Here is a 16,441-nt window from a genome sequence, read left to right on the forward strand (position 1 = left end):
CGGGCTTATCCCGGGAATGCAGGATTAGTCCGTCCAACATTAGGAAATCAATAATTTAATTCACCATATTAACAGAATAAAGGAGAAAAAAACATATGATTATTTCAGTAGATGTAGGAAAAGTGTTTGAGAAAACTCAATATCCATTTATGATTTAAAAAAAAAAAATCTCACTAGGAAAAAAAGGAAACTTCCTCACTCTAATAAAGGACATTTATGAAAAACTTACAGCAAACATCGTACTTAATGTTGAACTCCTGAATTCCTTCCCCCTTCAATCAGGAATGGTTTCATCGCTTCTAGTCATTGGAGGTTCTAGCCAGTCCAACAAAGCAAGAAAAAGAAAAGGCATAAGGATTGGAAAGGAAGAGCTGAAACTGCCTTTATTTATAGACAACATGGTTTTTACATAGAAAATGCAAAGAAATAAAAAAACAAGAACAAGAAAACCTACTAGAACAAATAGGTGAATTTAGCAATGTTATGGGGTTCTGCAGACATGATTTTTACAGAGAAAAGCCTAAGGAATCTACCCCAAAAAACTACTAGAACTAATAAGTGAATTTAGCAAGGTTACAGGGGTCAAAAATAATGTACAGAACTCAATTTTATTTCTGCATATACTAATATATATTAAAGCAAAAAATAAATTCAAGGAAAAATGTGCAAATTTATAATTGTAATGGAAAAGTTTAACATACCTTTCAAGCAGACAAAAAAATCAGTCAGGGTATAGATTTGAATTGACAGGTTCACTGTAAAACATAAATACACAAACACATACCTCAACACTTGTAGAATATCTGCTCTTTTTCAAATGCACATCGAACATTTACAAAAAATAACCACACGCTTAGTCATAAAGCTGGTTTCACAAATTTCCAAGGATTTGTGTCATATAGATCATATTCTTTGAGCACATTACCATTAAATTAGCAATCAGTAACAACGATAACTAGAAAAGGCTCATGCATTTTGAAATTAAACATACTTCTGTAACTTAAAGATAGAATCATATTGAAAATGAGACAAAATTTCAACTGAGCAATCAAAAAATGTCAAGTTGATTCCTACTAACGGTAACTTATTAGTTTTATCAGTGGCAAAGATTTGAGACTACTGGTTCAGACTGCGCTGTCCTAACCCAGTGACGCACATGGCCCGAGGATAAGATTTTCATAGGTTTGGCACTGCCTTCTCCCTCTCAGTTGTTTTGGGTATGAGAACCCAAGAGTCAGAGGGTCTTGACAGCATGTTCATATTAGGGAAAGATGAAGTAAAAGGGTGACTTTACACTTTCACCGTCTTCAGTTTTCTAACTATCATTATGTGGCTTAATCAAAATATTTTCCCAGTAAAGCATATAGGTTAGTCAAGTTACTTTACACACAGCATTAAACCTGTTGCTGACCAGTCTATTTCGATTCATAGCAACCCTATAGGGCAGAGAGAAGTGCCCCATAGGGTTTCCGAGGCTGTAATCTTTACAGAAACAGACTTCCACATCTTTCTTCCACAGGGTGGCTGGTGGATTTGAACTGCTGGCCTTTTGGTTAGCAGGTGAGTTCTTTACCCACTGTGCCACCAGTGTTCCAAATGAGCAGTAATATATCAAAAAAGTAGAATGTAGCTGAAGAAGTTCTTGGAGACAAATTTATAGATTTAAATGTTTATATTAGAAAAGAAGACTTAAAATAACCTAAGGATCTAATTTATGAAGTTTACAAAAGTACAACAGAAAGCTAAATAAAGTAGAAGGGAGGAAATTTAAAGATGAGAGCAAAGTCTAAGAAAATAGAAAACAGTCATACAATAGAGAAAATTAACAAAACCAAAGTGATTTATTTCAAAGATTTTTAAAATGATCGATGACAAGATTGACGTCTTGACAAGATTGATCAAGGAAAAAAATAAAGATGGGACAAATAAACAACGTTAGGAATTAAAGAGGGCGCAGTTGTCAAAAATACTGAGGATACCATGAGCAACTTTATGCTGATAAACTTGTCAAATGTAGGCGATATGTACAAATTCCTGTAATGTATGACTTCTACAGTTAACTCAAGAAGGAATAAAATGCTAGTTGTATATTTATTAAAGAAATTGAATCAGTAGTTAAAAGTTTACTTACAAAGGCAATTATGGCTCAGATGGTTTTACCAGCAGGTTCTTCCAGACATGCAAGGAATAAATCATTCCCATCTTACCCAAAGTTTTCCAGAGCACAGAAGAAGTGGGAGCACACCCTATCTCATTTATGAGCCTGGCTTAATCATGATACTAAAACCTAATAAGGAGATATGAGAAAATTGCAGGCTGTTCTTACTCATGAACATAATTTCAAAGTTGTAAATAAAATATTAGCAAACTTAATCCAATAACATGTGAAAAAGCTACCAGACAAAATTGCATTCAGAAGAATGCAAGGTTGGCTTACTTTAGAAAATAAATCGAGGAATTTATTAGTTTAAGAAGAAAGCCATTTCATCCCAATGAATACAGAAAAAATCATTGCTAAAATCCAGTATCCATTTGTAAAACTATTACCGTGATAGTTAAGATTGTCAGCTTGGCTGGGCCATATTTCTCAGTGTTAATATGTGATCAGCCCCTTGATGGGATCTGCTGTGAGTAACCAACCACTTGAAGAGGAGTTTCCTTGAGGGTGTGGCCTCATCTGAATATAAGCAGACGTTCTGGCTTTTTGCTCACTCTGGATTCTGCGGCTGCCTTCTGTTGGTCTAACCTCCGATTCTTGGGACTTGAGCTATCAGCTTATCTGCCAATCATGGGATTCTTAGATCTTCACGGCGTGTGAGTGGAGCCGTGCTTTCTGACCTGCTGATCTTGGGTTTGCCAGCCACTGCGGCTGTGTGAATCAGGAGAAGCCTCTATCCTAAACCACGAATTTGGGACGTTCCAGCCTCTACAATCACATAAGCCATATACACTTAACTGGTTTTGCTTCTCTAGAGAACCCAGCCTAAGACGTTACCGAATTAGATTGATTAACAAAATGTTGCTAGGTGCCGCTGAGTAGATTCTGACTCAGCGACCCTACAGGACAGAGTAGCGCTGCCCCATAAGGTTTATTAGGCCAAAATCTTTCAAGGAGCAGATGGCCAGGTCTTTTTTCCCATGGAGCTGCTGGTGGGTTCAAACTGCCAACCGTTTGGTGAACAGCCAAGCTCTTAACCACTGTGCCACCAGGGCTCCTGAATTAACAAAATAAAGTAAAACTAAGGGGAGCTGCCTTAACTTGATAACTATTTAACAACAGCAAAAATCCTGCACTGAACATAATAAATGATGCAACAGTGAAAGTATTCCCTTTAATACGTAAAACAAGACGAGAGTGCCTGATCACCACTTCTGCTTGCTGTGCCCTTAGTGGCCCTCACTCACTCACTAAGGCAGGGATATTAAGGAAGAGATAAAAAAGATTAGAAAGGAAGAGACAGATTGTCTGTTTGCAGATTATTTGTCTGAACAGAAAACCCAAAAGAATGTGTTGATGACTTATTAAAGTCAGTTTAGTGGAGTTGCCAGATATGAAATCGCTTGTGTTTTTATACTGCAGCAAGAAGTAAAAAAATAAAGAAGTACCTAAATAAACACTTACAAATAGATCTACTAAGATTTGCAAGATCTTAATTAAAAAAAAAAAAAAGGCTATTTGAAGAGTTTAAAGAGAGGGAAAGAAATTGAGCAAGAAGTGCTATAATCAAATGGATTGGAAGACTTCTTGTCACAGATAGGAAAGCTCTCAAAAATGATCCTTGGAGTCAGTTTAATCTCTCACTCAGCCGTTTGTTTTGATTGTTGTAGTTGAACAAGCTGATTTTAAAATTTAGGTGGAATAGTCAAGACACTTCTGAAGAATGAAAACAAAAGAGGTGAAGGGACTTGCCTTACCAGATAGGAACATTGTGACAGAGCACGATAGCTTAGACAGCAGAGCGTCGGAAGCAGGCCCCCATGAACACAGGAGTGTCACGGTTGACAGAGCCAGCATTGACCGTCAGTGGGTAAAGGGTGGGTGTTTCTGTGTGTGGTCCTGGGCGAACGGTGCCCACGTGGCAAGCAGACATCAGGCCACTGCTGCAAATGGCAGAGTCATTTCCAGCTGCAGGAAGGGCTGAACGTGAAAGGCAAACTGTAGCAGTTCTGGAAGACAGTCACTTTAGTTACCCTCATGGAAGGGAGGAGGCTCCTTAAACATGACACAAAAAATGTAAACCACATACAAAATGATTAGTATATCCAACTGCATTCAATTTTAGAACCTTTCATCAAAAGATACTGCTCAGAGGGTGACAAACCATAAATCAGGAGGAAAATATATGTAGCATATACAACTGTCTGGCATAGGTGACTATCAGGACATATAAAGAACCATCAAACAGTAAGAAAGAGATAACCCAGTAGGTAAACGTGTAACCTCATTGTAATAAGGAAATAAAATTGAAACCATAATGACATAATTTCACACTCATCCAACTAGCAGTAATTACAGAGTATAGAAAAATCGTTAAAGGAGTGCGAACACCTGCTTACCTGCTGCTGGTTGGAGTGTCAGATTGGCACATCCACTTTAGAGATCAGTTTGGTATTACCCAGCAGTTCTACTCCTTGATATAAACCCTATAGAAACTCTTGCACGTGTGAAGCCAAAGACACGCATAAGAATATTCTCAGCACATAAGAACTGGAGACAACTTGGATGTCCACCAGCAGACTGGACAGACAGGTGTGGCAAGTTCAGCCGTGGAGTACCACCCAGCTGTGTCGTGTGTGTCAGCAGCATCCTGGATGAGTCTTGGTTACAGAATGTGGTATGAGAAAAGTAAGGGGCAGAACACATTCCACGTGATTCTGTGTGTTTAGAATTCAGAAACATGTAAAACTAAGTATATTGCTTAGGGATGTGAGTGTTACAGTGTAAGAAAAGGGAGTGATAAAGCCCTGAATCACAGTTGCTTTGAAGTAGTGGGGGAGAGGAGGGGTCTTGGGACAGGGCATGAGGGGTGCCTTCACAGGAAGCGAGGGTTCTTTTCTTTAGCTGGCTTTGGACCCCTGGTATAGATGATTCGTCACACCGTGTATATAATTTATAAAAATTCTTTTAAAATTTATTTACTATTAAGTGAAAATGACAAAGAGTCCCACCACCTATGTTTTTTGAGACCACACCTGTATTATCTTCCACCCCCAGATCAGTGTTGGAGTCCTCCATCTTACAGGTGGACAAGCCAGGGTCCGAGGGTTCCAGCTCTGGTGCCAGCCTCGGCCTACTCGCTGCCTCTGTTGGCCAGTTGTGTATGATGGTGATTCCTTATGGCTCAGAGGTCAGCATCTTCCCAGTGTGTTTTTCAGTGGTTTCTTCTCTGTTTTTAACTAGTTTCTACTCAACAGCATTTTGAAGCACTTGATGTGGTCAAGTCTTCAAGTTGTTTTGCTTGGTTGTTTGGTTTTAAACTTCTCATGCCATGAGGGGAGATTTAGGAAAATCTGTTGTCTCCCTGCAATGGCTGTGAGGAGAATCTAACCACCCCCCAAAACCGTTTTAATTTTTTTGTAGTAAAACATGTATAACAAAAAGTTTACTATTTTAACCATTTTTAAATGTACATTTCAGTGACATTAATTATACCATGTTGTGCTACCATCATCACTAGCCATTTCCAAAAGATCTCCATCACCCCAGACAAACTCAGCAGCCCTTCAGCAATAGCTCCCGTTCCCTCCTGCCCCTAGCCGCTGGTAACCGCTGATCAGCTTTGGTCTCTGTGCATTTGCTATTCTGATACCTCATGCAAGTAGAATCATAAAATACTTGTCCTTTTGTGCTCCCCTCCTTTTACTTAAAATTTATGTCCAACCTGCTGTGATTTGGTCTCTTACTAGCACTGTTGCCTATCGTTAGCTCTTTGTTTTTCCACCTAGTATTTTTTATTTATTGTACTCAGGACAGGCCTTTTTCATTCCTACTTCCTTGCATTTTTGAAAAGTTGCTTGTTGGTTTTTTTAATTTTCCATTAATTGTTAAAAAAAAAAAATCAACAAAATGTAAAAACATCAAAAAGACAGTAGTGAACCCCAGTCTCTGCTGGTGCTGTCCTGACCACCTTGCAGACATGTCTCTGCCTACGCCATACCCATGCGGCTTTCTGTAAGTTGGATCACACTCTAGTCCCTAACGAGAATGTTTTGGACATCTTTCCACATCACTGAGTATAGAGCTAAACTGTCGTTTTTAATGGCTGCATGTTGTTTGTTGTTGTGTGCCATCAAGTCAGTTCCAACTCGTAGTGACCCTATAGGACAGAGTAGAACTGCCCCACAGGGTTTCCAAGGCTGTAATCTTACACAGCAGCGTCACCAGGTCTTTCTGCCATGGAGCGGCTGGGTGTGCTCGAGCTGCTGACCTTTTGGTTACAGCTGAACTGCGCCACCAGGGCTCCAGTGGCAGCTTAGTACTTTATTATCTATGGATGGGAAAATTCAAGTGACTTTTCTAAGGTGACACAGCTACCAGGTAGTGCACAATTCTGTCACCACTGGAATCTCCCTGTTAACCTTTCGTACCTGCCCCTGCGCTTGAGCGTCATTTGTCCACGATGACCTGCCTTTGCTGAGTGCAGGGACTTGCGTAAGTGCTTTGTATCCCGTTCGTCACAGCATCCTGGACAGAGGGATATTACTGTCTTACAGATGAGAACACCGAGGCTCACAGTGGCTTCTGTGGCAGTCAGGATTCAGAGTCAGGCCCAGATGTTTGTGCAGTCTGTGCTCACCCTGTGCTGTGTTCTTGAGGGTCTTTTTTAACTTTTTATTTTCTTGTCAAGAATATTCACAGCAGAACACACACCGTATCGACAGTTTCTGCATGTACAGTTTGGTGATGTTGATTACTTCCCTTGAGCTGTGCAACCATTCTCACCCTCCTTTTCCAAATTGTTCCTCTCCCGTTTGTGTAAACTCTTATGTCCCCTAAGGTTCCTATCTCATCTTTCAAGTTACTGTTGTCAGTTTGCTCCCATGTAGATGGTTCTTAGAAGAGCATAATGCTCAAGGCCAACATTCTCTTTTAAATATTTTATTGTGGTTTGGGTCAGAGTTTACAGAGGAAATTAGTTTGCCATTCAGTGTGACAGCATTCTACCCCCTTCTCCCTGGGTTCCCCATTTCTATTCATCCATCTTTCCTGCCCCTTTCTGCCTTCTGAACATTGCTTTTGGGCAAATGTTGTCAAGGTAGACATTCGTTACTAGTTAAGCTAAATTATGGTTTTGAGACTTCAGGGATATTTTTGGTTTAAGGTTTAAAGATCATCTCAGGGCAATAGTTTTAGAGGTTTATCCAACCTCCATGACTCCAGAAAGTCTGAATTCTATGAGAATTTGAAATTCTGTTTTATATTTTTGCCCCTTTTAGTCAGAATTCTATGGAATCTTTGATTAAAATATTCAGTATGTTCTTAAGGTTTTAATGGAATATTCAGGCTTTAAAGCAGGTCAAACCTGCATGTGATAGTAACTCCGGAAGTAAGTTACTTTTATCCCTACCTGCTCCTCTCTTTTATTAGCAATTCATGGGAGGCAAAATTATGGGGGGAGTGTAGAGTCAGTTAGTTTAATAACCCTTTGGTGACCCTATTATTTTCTGCTTTGAATTTTTTTTGATACTGTGTGTTTTCATTAATGGAAATATACGGAGTCATGGGGTGTGTTTAAATTTTTGGTTGGTAATACGGATTTTGAGAAATATTATCTGAGACTACATGGTTACCATTTGCACTCTCAAGCCTTCTGATTGATGGGTGACTGCCCCGGTGAACCTTATTTGCTAAAAATATGGCAGATGCCTTCCGTTAGGTTGTATGGAGAACCTATGGTTTTCCAAATATGACACAAAAAAACTAAAACCAAGCCCACCAGGGCTCCCTAACTATCGCACAGGAAACCATAAATACTCTTACGAGGCTGATCTAGGGGTACAAAAGCCAAAAGAGGCAAAATTTTAACCCAGCCACACTTCCTGGTTGTATTACCTTACTTACAGGCATCATACTCGAGGTATTTTTGGTTCAACTAACATTTCTTTCACCTTTCACCATTACGCAGGTTCCCACTGAAGGGTAGCAAATACTTTAAGCTTTCAGCGGAAAAAGTATACTCCCAAAGAACTCCAGAGGCATAAAAAGTGGTTGAGATACCACCATATGTCCACAGGTCACCAAAGGGTTAAATGATTAGCCCTCTTTAATGAAGAAAAATTGTATGTGAGAATGGACATGTAAATTATGATTGCATTTGGAGAAACTAAGCCAAACCCTCACATATTACAAGTAAAGGAGGATTTGAAGAAGATCCAGGAGGAACAAATAAAATTAGCATAAAACATATGGGCTAGAGGCTGGGGGTGAGAATAACAACTCACGTGGGAGAGTTTGTTGACTACGGGGTGCTTGTCTGTGGGCAGGCTGTCCAGTCACGAAGTGAGTGCCAGGTCCTGCGGGGTGGAGTGTAGGCCCTGCCACTCACTGTACGCTCCTGGGAAGAAATCCCCTACTGCTGCACAGAAACTTGGCTCCGTTTTCTCATCTGTAAAATGTGGATGATAATAGCATTAACCTCAGAACACCCATGCAGGACTGTGTGAGCAGAAGTGTGAAGTGCTAGCCCCTGACCGTGGTCACCGTTGAGCCCTGTGTGGCTCAAGGAGGATGGTTCCAATGTCCCGGGGGTAACACCAGCGCTTTTGAGAATGACATTGTCTTGGAGAATGTTTCAGGTCCGGTCGTGGCTCCATGCTGCAGATGGGTGGAGCTCAGCGTACACTCACCTATCACAATAGTTACAGGAAGGCAGCTAGCAATTACTTTATCAATAAGCACGCCTTGGGCCACAAATTCTTTTACAGGGAGATCTTTGTTGTAACAGTATTTGCTATAACAGATACTGAAGTTCAGTTGCTAATGACAGACATCCCCGTAAACACTTAAATACTGAAGTTGAACTCAGTGGCATGGCCCAGTGGATTAAATTTTTCTAGAGGACCAACATACTGGACTAAATCGTTACCTTTACTTTTTCCTTTGTAGCTAAACCATTCACGCACCTGGTGAAGGAGATGCAGCTGCATCGAGAAGACTTTGAAATAATTAAGGTGATTGGAAGAGGTGCTTTTGGGGAGGTAAGAAAAACTTCACTGTGTTCATTTTAGCTAGATTGCCAAAGTAGCAGCACCTCCCATTTGGTGGTGGTGGTGGCTGTTAGGTGTTTTCGAGTCGGTGCCAACTCTAGTGACCCTGTGTACAACAGAACAGAACACTGCCTGGTTCTGCGCCATCCTCACAGTTGTTGGCATGTTTGAACCCATTGTTGTAGCCTCTGTGTCAGTCCATCTCATCGAGGGTTTTCCTCCTTTTCGCAGACCTCTACTTTACCAAGCAGGGTGTCCTCCTCCAGGGACATAACATGTCCTGATAACATGTCCAAAGTACATGAGAGGAAGTCTCACCATCCTCCCTTCCAAGGAGCATTCTGGCTGTGCTTCTTCCGAGACAGCTTTGTTCATTCTTCTGGCAGTCCATGTTTTAGGTTCCTATAAACTGACTTTGGGATAAAGCAATTATTGATACCAGCTAGAGTGTTCTTGGTGGACAAAATATGAAAGAATTAGGAAGAGAAAAATAACAAGTAAAGTTTGTGACAGGTGAATTACCCTGAGTTATGGTTTCGACCAAAAAGCGTTTCTTACAGACCTTAAATGTACAAAAGTACGTTTGTTAATTGAAAATTTACTTGGCAGTCATTTCCTGAAACATGCAGGGAGGGTAAAGCAACAGCCACTTTGACCACATGTAGCTTGCCAAACGTCAGTACTCCATACTGTTTGCAAGTCAGGCTTCTTTGGCATTGAGGGAGAGGGCAGATGATAACAGAATTTAGGCGGAGGACGTTCATTCAGGTGCCTCATGAAAGGGCCCTATTCTAGAATGATGCAAGCAGTTTCCATACAGTAACTGGGTGCGTTTTGTTTTTGAGAAGGGGGTGGTGAGTGGTGCAGCCCTGCTCTGGGTTAGGAAGACGCACCTGGGAGGCTGTGGAGTGGGTGGACGCAGATGGATGCAGTCCTTTGGGGGCCCCACTCCCAGTACTCGCCCCTGGAGGCCAAGGAGAAGCCCATGTTCCCTCGTATCCAGCAGCAGACTCAGGGGTTTCACAGTTAGTCACATTAAGGGCTTTAGTTCTTAAACTTGAAGTGTATGAATACTTATATTTAACCTTTGGCTCTCTCAGGCTGGAGAGCTGTGCACCTTGGTTACTGAAGATGCGTCAACAGAAAGCTGTATGGGATATTGTAGCTGTATATGTCTTGGCTCTGCTTGACAGTGAACTTACTGGGCGTTACTATAAAGTGCCATAAAAACGTAAAGTGCAGGCCATACGTTTTATATTGTACAGACGTGATGGAAAGCAAAACAGTCATTTAACGAGCTCTTCTTTGCTCTGAAGTATCTCAGTATATGACTCCTGAGTTGAAACAAGGCCCACTGTCTGTCTCAGAAGAACATCTCAAAACCTTCTGCTGAGACACCTGCTGACACACTACTTTATCTGCAGGGCTTTAGGAGAATACATAAAAAAGAAAACACTTCTCTGAAAATCCTAAAAGCAGTCTGGCGGAGAGCTCACTGAGCCACCAAGCATGGGGGCAGTTGTACATTGAGCCTCATTTCTTCCCTGGAAACGGCTTTGGTCTCTGGCCAGACCTTCATTCTGAGTCCTTTGAAGGTCCCTGTGCCACTTGGCTTCTTCCCTTGCTCCCCCTGCTTCAACCCTGTCTTCATGCCCACCGTCCTCCACCCACCCTTTCAGAACTTTCTTGTCAGTCTCCCCAAGGGTAGAGGGAGAAGAGCACCCTGTTTCCAGGTGTTGCACTGGCATCATGGAGGTGCTGGCTTGGTGGCTGCCTTGGCCTCTTGGATGGCAGCTCCTGCAGAGCCCCATTCCAGGCTGGCAGGATTTCTGGTGTTACCACAGGACAGCCTCAGATCTAGACTGCCTTGACCAAGCTCAGGTTGCTGTGAGCTGGGATGGAACAGGAAACTTTATTTTTTTTTTATTCTGAGATACAGAGGTATACGTAAAACGTACAGCCAGATCTAATTGTACAGTGTGATGAGTTTTGACAAATGTCTCTACCTGTGTGACCAGCACCCCAATGGTTGTAGAGTATTCCTGTCACTCTACAAAGTTCCTTCCTGACCATCTCCAAATGCCCCTCCCCTTTGGGTCCTTCCCAGGCCAAGCTGCTGCTCTTCTGATTGTATCAGCCAGGAGCTGTTTAGTTAAAGGAACCACAGGAAAAAAGTTTCACACAGAAAGAAATCTCTAAGCTGTAGGTAGGTTACTTGATGATGTAAAGTATAATTTTTGTTGTTGTTCAGTTTATTTCTTTAGAAAGAAGAAAGATAAAGTCTTTAAAAGTCCACACCAGAGTCAGTCCAGTGTACATGCTTAGCAATGGCTTTTGTATACCAGGAGCTGCGTCAGGTGCTGGGCCAGGTGCTGGGAGTAGAGACCACCCAGGCCAGACACACCTGTGTCGGCACACCCAAAGATATTAGAAGGTTGATTGAAGGGAAGGAGGGGAAGAGCGAGTGGAAGAGATGACTGTAAAAAGGGAAAATGAAAGAATAAGGGGGAAAATTGTTTTGCCAAATAATTTATGGCTGTTTTTAGTGTTCTTCTTTGCCAGAGAACTTAACGTGAAACTCAGCTTTATGAGTCTCAAAGAAAATAACATGGTTCACCTCTCCAGGTCCTTCCAGATTAAGGTCAGCACGTCCTCCCAGCCCAGGCCTTTGCTCCTTTGCATTCTTTACCTTCATTCCCCCCTCCGCCCTTAGATCTTCTTTGTAGTCCCCTATCCTGGACCTTCCCTCAGAGTTAACCTCCATCCACCAGGACACTCCTGTCACCCCATGGCCTGGGCTGTGCGCCCCAGCTTTGCCCGCAATCAGGCCTCCTTGCCACTCACCCCTGCACTGGGCGGAGCGCCGCCTCACACTCACCAAACCCTCACCTGCTGTCAGCTAGAGCTTTGGACCTGCATGCAGTACTGCCACCATGCCATTACCTCTCTGGGCTGTTCTCAGGATCATGTACGTCAAATGTGCCCAATTGCAGCTTCTCTGCCAGAAAAACACTGAGTGAACCACAGAAGTCAGGACGCTCTTTACCAAATGGTGGGACCAGGATTTTTTCACAAATGGTTCTTGTTGAATTATATTAATGACCAGCCAGGGAGGAGAGGAGCTTGCGCTGGCAGTATAGCTTAGTTATGTGTTCAGACGGGAGCACTTAACCTGCTCCAACCCTGAGTATAGTCTGCTTGAGAGCCCCATCCCCCGAAAGAATTTGTGGAGCTTGATCTATATGCACAACTGTATGCAAGCAGCCCCTAGAGTCAGAGGAAGAGTTCTAGGTTATTGTTTAAACAAAGTGTAGAATATTTAGGTATTGTCCTTTTTCTTGGAATCACTGTCTTCCTGTCCTCGGCATCTTTGGGACAGCCCCAGTCCAGGATGTTCCTCCGATGTGGCCGCCTGTCTGGATTAGAGCTAATTCCCAGGAAGACAAGGCTGCTCTCTCTAAATGGGAGAAAATAGCGATAACAAAGAGTGGGCACCAGAGTTCTTACTCTTCTACATGTGGGAGAGTGCACTGGTCTTTATCCAGGCACTCCTTGTTCTTACTCTGGTCAGGATGCTAGCGAGCTTGGTCATCGGTTTCTAAGGCTGTAGCTAATGAACAGCCACCTAGGTGTGACGAGAGGTGGCAACAGGGAGGTGACCAGGGGACGGCTCCAGCCAGCAGGGCAGGCACAGGATGAGGCTGCCTAGGAGCTGGCTAGTGTGAGGCTGTTGTCTCAGACCCCCCAGGAGGCTCTGAGGTCTGTCAGGATGTGTTCATTGTGGTCACCCCCATCGCTAGGACCAAGGAAGATGGTCACTACTTATGACTGCCATTATAATGTAGTCTTTAAAATTAAGCACCCAAGAGTGAGAGGGTGGTTTGAGTCTGCCACTTCTCGGGCATGTTCTTTAGCCCCTCTGAGCCTCAGAGTCGGCACCTGTAAAGTGTGGGTGTTGAAGATACATGTCTTCTTAGGGTTGTTGGAGAAGTAATGAGAGGACGCACACATGCTGCCTGGCACCATGCTGGCCCGTGGAGGTGCCCTGTGCACATTAGCGTTCATGATCATTCTGACAGTGTGATGGCAGGGGGCAAGTAATTCAGTTTAAAAACTCTGGTCCATGCCTGCTGTGTGCAAGGAGGCATGCTGGTTGGCTGCCGTTGGTGGCAGAAAGGTGCAGAAGTCACTTAAATGACCGATGAGTCGTGTGCAGTGTTGTGATGGGGACACAGGCCAGTGAACGATGGGCTTACAGAGCAGGACGTGCCATGGGGTGGGGCAAACACCAGGATGTGCAGTGGTAGTGACTTGGGACGCCACGAGTCGGGATTGACTCAACAGCAACGGGTTTGGTTTGGGTTTTGGTTTGGGAAGTCCAGGAGGACTTTGTAGAAGAGGTGGCATTTGAGCTGTACCAGGAAGAATCATGGCTGATGGCACACATACCGAGTACCAGCTATGCACCTAACCCTGTTGGAAGCACATTAAATGTATTGACTCATTTGATCCTCACAGCAATCTTAGGAGGTCAGTCCTGCTCTTTCTCCATTTTACAGTTGTAGAAACTGAGGTAAAAGAAGTTAATTTGTCTAAGGTTACACTCCAGAGGCCATAGGGCTACTGTCTGCCCTGTGAAGGAAAGTTATTAAATGAAAGAAATGCTAAATACAAAAGAGCAGAGGTGGGGGTGGAGGCAGGGGTGAACAATGGGGGAGGTGAGAAGGCAGGGGTAAGCACGGGGTGGGGGATGAGAGGTAGGGGTGAGCATGGTGGATGAGAGGCAGGGGTGAGCATTGAGGGAAGCAGCAAGAAAGGATGGGGGGCATTAAATCCAGGGAGGAAAGTCTGAGAGCCCCTAAAGAGGTCTTAAAAGTTGTCATTATGAAAATTGCCAGCCATACTCCAAAGTAGAGAGTACAGTGAGTGGAGCAAGTGATATCATTAAAATTGCAGTATGGCTAAAATCAAGTTTGATGCTTAAAAGGGCAAATCTTTACTTCGTGGAAAACATCGTTTTCCTTTAACAGCTCATTTTCCAAGGTTCCCAGGTAGCTAAGATATTACTGTAGTTACACTAAAACATGCTAGCCTGTGGTTCAGTTAACGAAATTTTGTTAAACGAGCATTCGTATTCCAGGTTGCTGTTGTCAAAATGAAGAACACTGAACGAATCTACGCCATGAAAATCCTCAATAAGTGGGAGATGCTTAAAAGAGCAGAGGTCAGTATGGAGTGCCTACCCCCTAAACAAAACAAAACACAGTAAAAATGGGGCTTTGTGTAATAAGAGGGAAGTCAAGTATGAGCCTTCGCTCTTCAACTAGAGCGCGAGGCTCTCGGGTCAGCTTTCGGAGTCCTCTTGGGCAGCTGCCGCTCTCAGCATTGCTTTATCCATTTCCCAGACACACTGCTCAGCGCTTACCCAGGAGTCTGTTGGCTAGAGTTTTGTTTACTGAAAGGCAAATTAAGGTCTTCGTGGGAGTTTTAGGTATTTTTGCAGCCCTGCTCCATATGCAGAAGGTGAGGGGCCACATGTGCTCAGTGGGGCAGGAGTCCGAGCAGAGGAACAGAGGGCGATGGATGGAGCAGGTCTGAGGACCAAACCAGGGGATGTACTGGCAGCATCTTTCTTAGAAAGGAAGGACACAGGCTGGGTGGATGGAGACAGAGCTGGAAGGGGTATCTGGAGATGGCCAGAGAGGAAGCTGGTCTCAGGTTGGGGGTGAGACCAAGCGCCAAGGGGCGCTAAAGAGAATGGGGTCAGGGCATGACACTGCCCCTGGGGATTGACACGGAACTAAGAGAAAGTGAGTCAGATTGCCAAGCCATAGTCATCTATTTTTGTGACAATCCTCATGTTTCACCTGCCCGGCCCTTCCAAGCCTCTTGGGAGCTGACTGCCCAACCCCACTGCAGCCTCGGTGTGTCTCCTCAGCCCCAGTCCTGGGCTCTGCCCTGTGGACTGATGCAGCAGTGTGCTCGGGGAGGGGCCTCATCATCACCACCTGGCAACCCTCCCTTCTGTTTCACTCATCTTGTTGCCCCTCGGCCACTCGACTGTGGGAAATTCCTTCTTTGCTTCTCGCCTTTCTCATCATTCCACTCATTCTGTTTCCTGCCCCTTGTTCTGATTTAGTTTTAGGTGGCCCTTGCCCCTTTTGTCCTGGAATTCTTGCCTATTCTGCCAGTGACAGCTGCCACCGTGGGCTGATGACTCCAGGCACCATTGCCTTAGGCTAGCTCTCTCTCAGCCTCAGATTCCCACCACCTGGGTGGTCATTCTCTCTGCAGCGACCCCTGCACCTCAGGCCTGTGCTCCTAAACCCATGTAGCTTGTGCTCTTTCCCATCCGCACCTTGACCTCTTCCCTGTTGATGCACTCAGCATGGGCTAACCCACCTCCTGCTTAGAACTGCTGACCGGCCCCTGAGCACAGAGTGCTGGTGGCTAGGCTCTGCTTCCCATGGCCCCCGAGTTCCCGCAGAGTCTTCCCCCTGCCCCACCCCACCCCCATTCACTCCGCTGGCCTCCCCTTCTCCATCCTCACAGCCATCGTCTGCCTCATCTCATGTCTTCAGCTGGCAGCCCACCTCCCAGCCCTTCCCAGCCCTTAGTCACATCACCCCTGAACTTTAGTGAACACGGGAAGATCATTGAAGCATTTCTTATATAGGGGCAAAAGTAGCTGCTGTTAAGTGAAAGCCCGTGGAGAGGTATAAGGTGTTTGAGGAAAGAAATAGTAGTAACAAATTCCATTCAAGATTATATTTTCACACAAGTGATTTATGAAAGAAGGTAGGTGAGCCACATTTAATATGACTTGTTGTGATAACCTGTGGGATTCCAAAATTAGAAAAACCCTCTGGTTAGAGGGAGTTGATTCTCACCATATCTTATTAGATTAGTGAGTATTTATCCAAACATCATGGTGGATCTGAGATAGTGCTTTCACTGTCCAAAAAATAAATATTGATGATTTCATTTGAATCCCATCACACTTCTTATTTAATTGGCATACTCAGAAAAATCAGGAATGGCAGTAGATCCTGCTAGTTATCCTAGAATAGGTAATGGGATATGGCTACAGATATGGACATCAAATACTGGTTGTGGATAATTTGTCTTTTTTTTGTATATAGTAGGCTTATTTTAAACATTAAATTTCACGATATTGACTTCTAAAAATTTTCTTTAGCAGCTTAGTCACGTGAGGTAAACAGGAGGTGGCCAG

At 43.7% G+C, this 16,441-nt stretch overlaps 1 protein-coding gene across 3 annotated transcripts in view; it reads left to right on the plus strand.

Moving 5' to 3' along the window:
- Positions 1-16,441, plus strand: part of CDC42BPB (CDC42 binding protein kinase beta) — a 135,620-nt gene that overhangs the window by 45,722 nt on the left and 73,457 nt on the right. For all 3 annotated transcript variants that reach the window (XM_064292930.1, XM_064292931.1, XM_064292932.1), the window contains exons 2-3: positions 9,107-9,198; positions 14,348-14,431. In XM_064292930.1, coding sequence (XP_064149000.1) covers positions 9,107-9,198; positions 14,348-14,431 — 176 coding nt within the window. The remainder of the gene's footprint in view (positions 1-9,106; positions 9,199-14,347; positions 14,432-16,441) is intronic.

The sequence above is a fragment of the Loxodonta africana genome, chromosome 10, assembly GCF_030014295.1.
Source record: "Loxodonta africana isolate mLoxAfr1 chromosome 10, mLoxAfr1.hap2, whole genome shotgun sequence".
Lineage (NCBI taxonomy): Eukaryota > Metazoa > Chordata > Mammalia > Proboscidea > Elephantidae > Loxodonta > Loxodonta africana.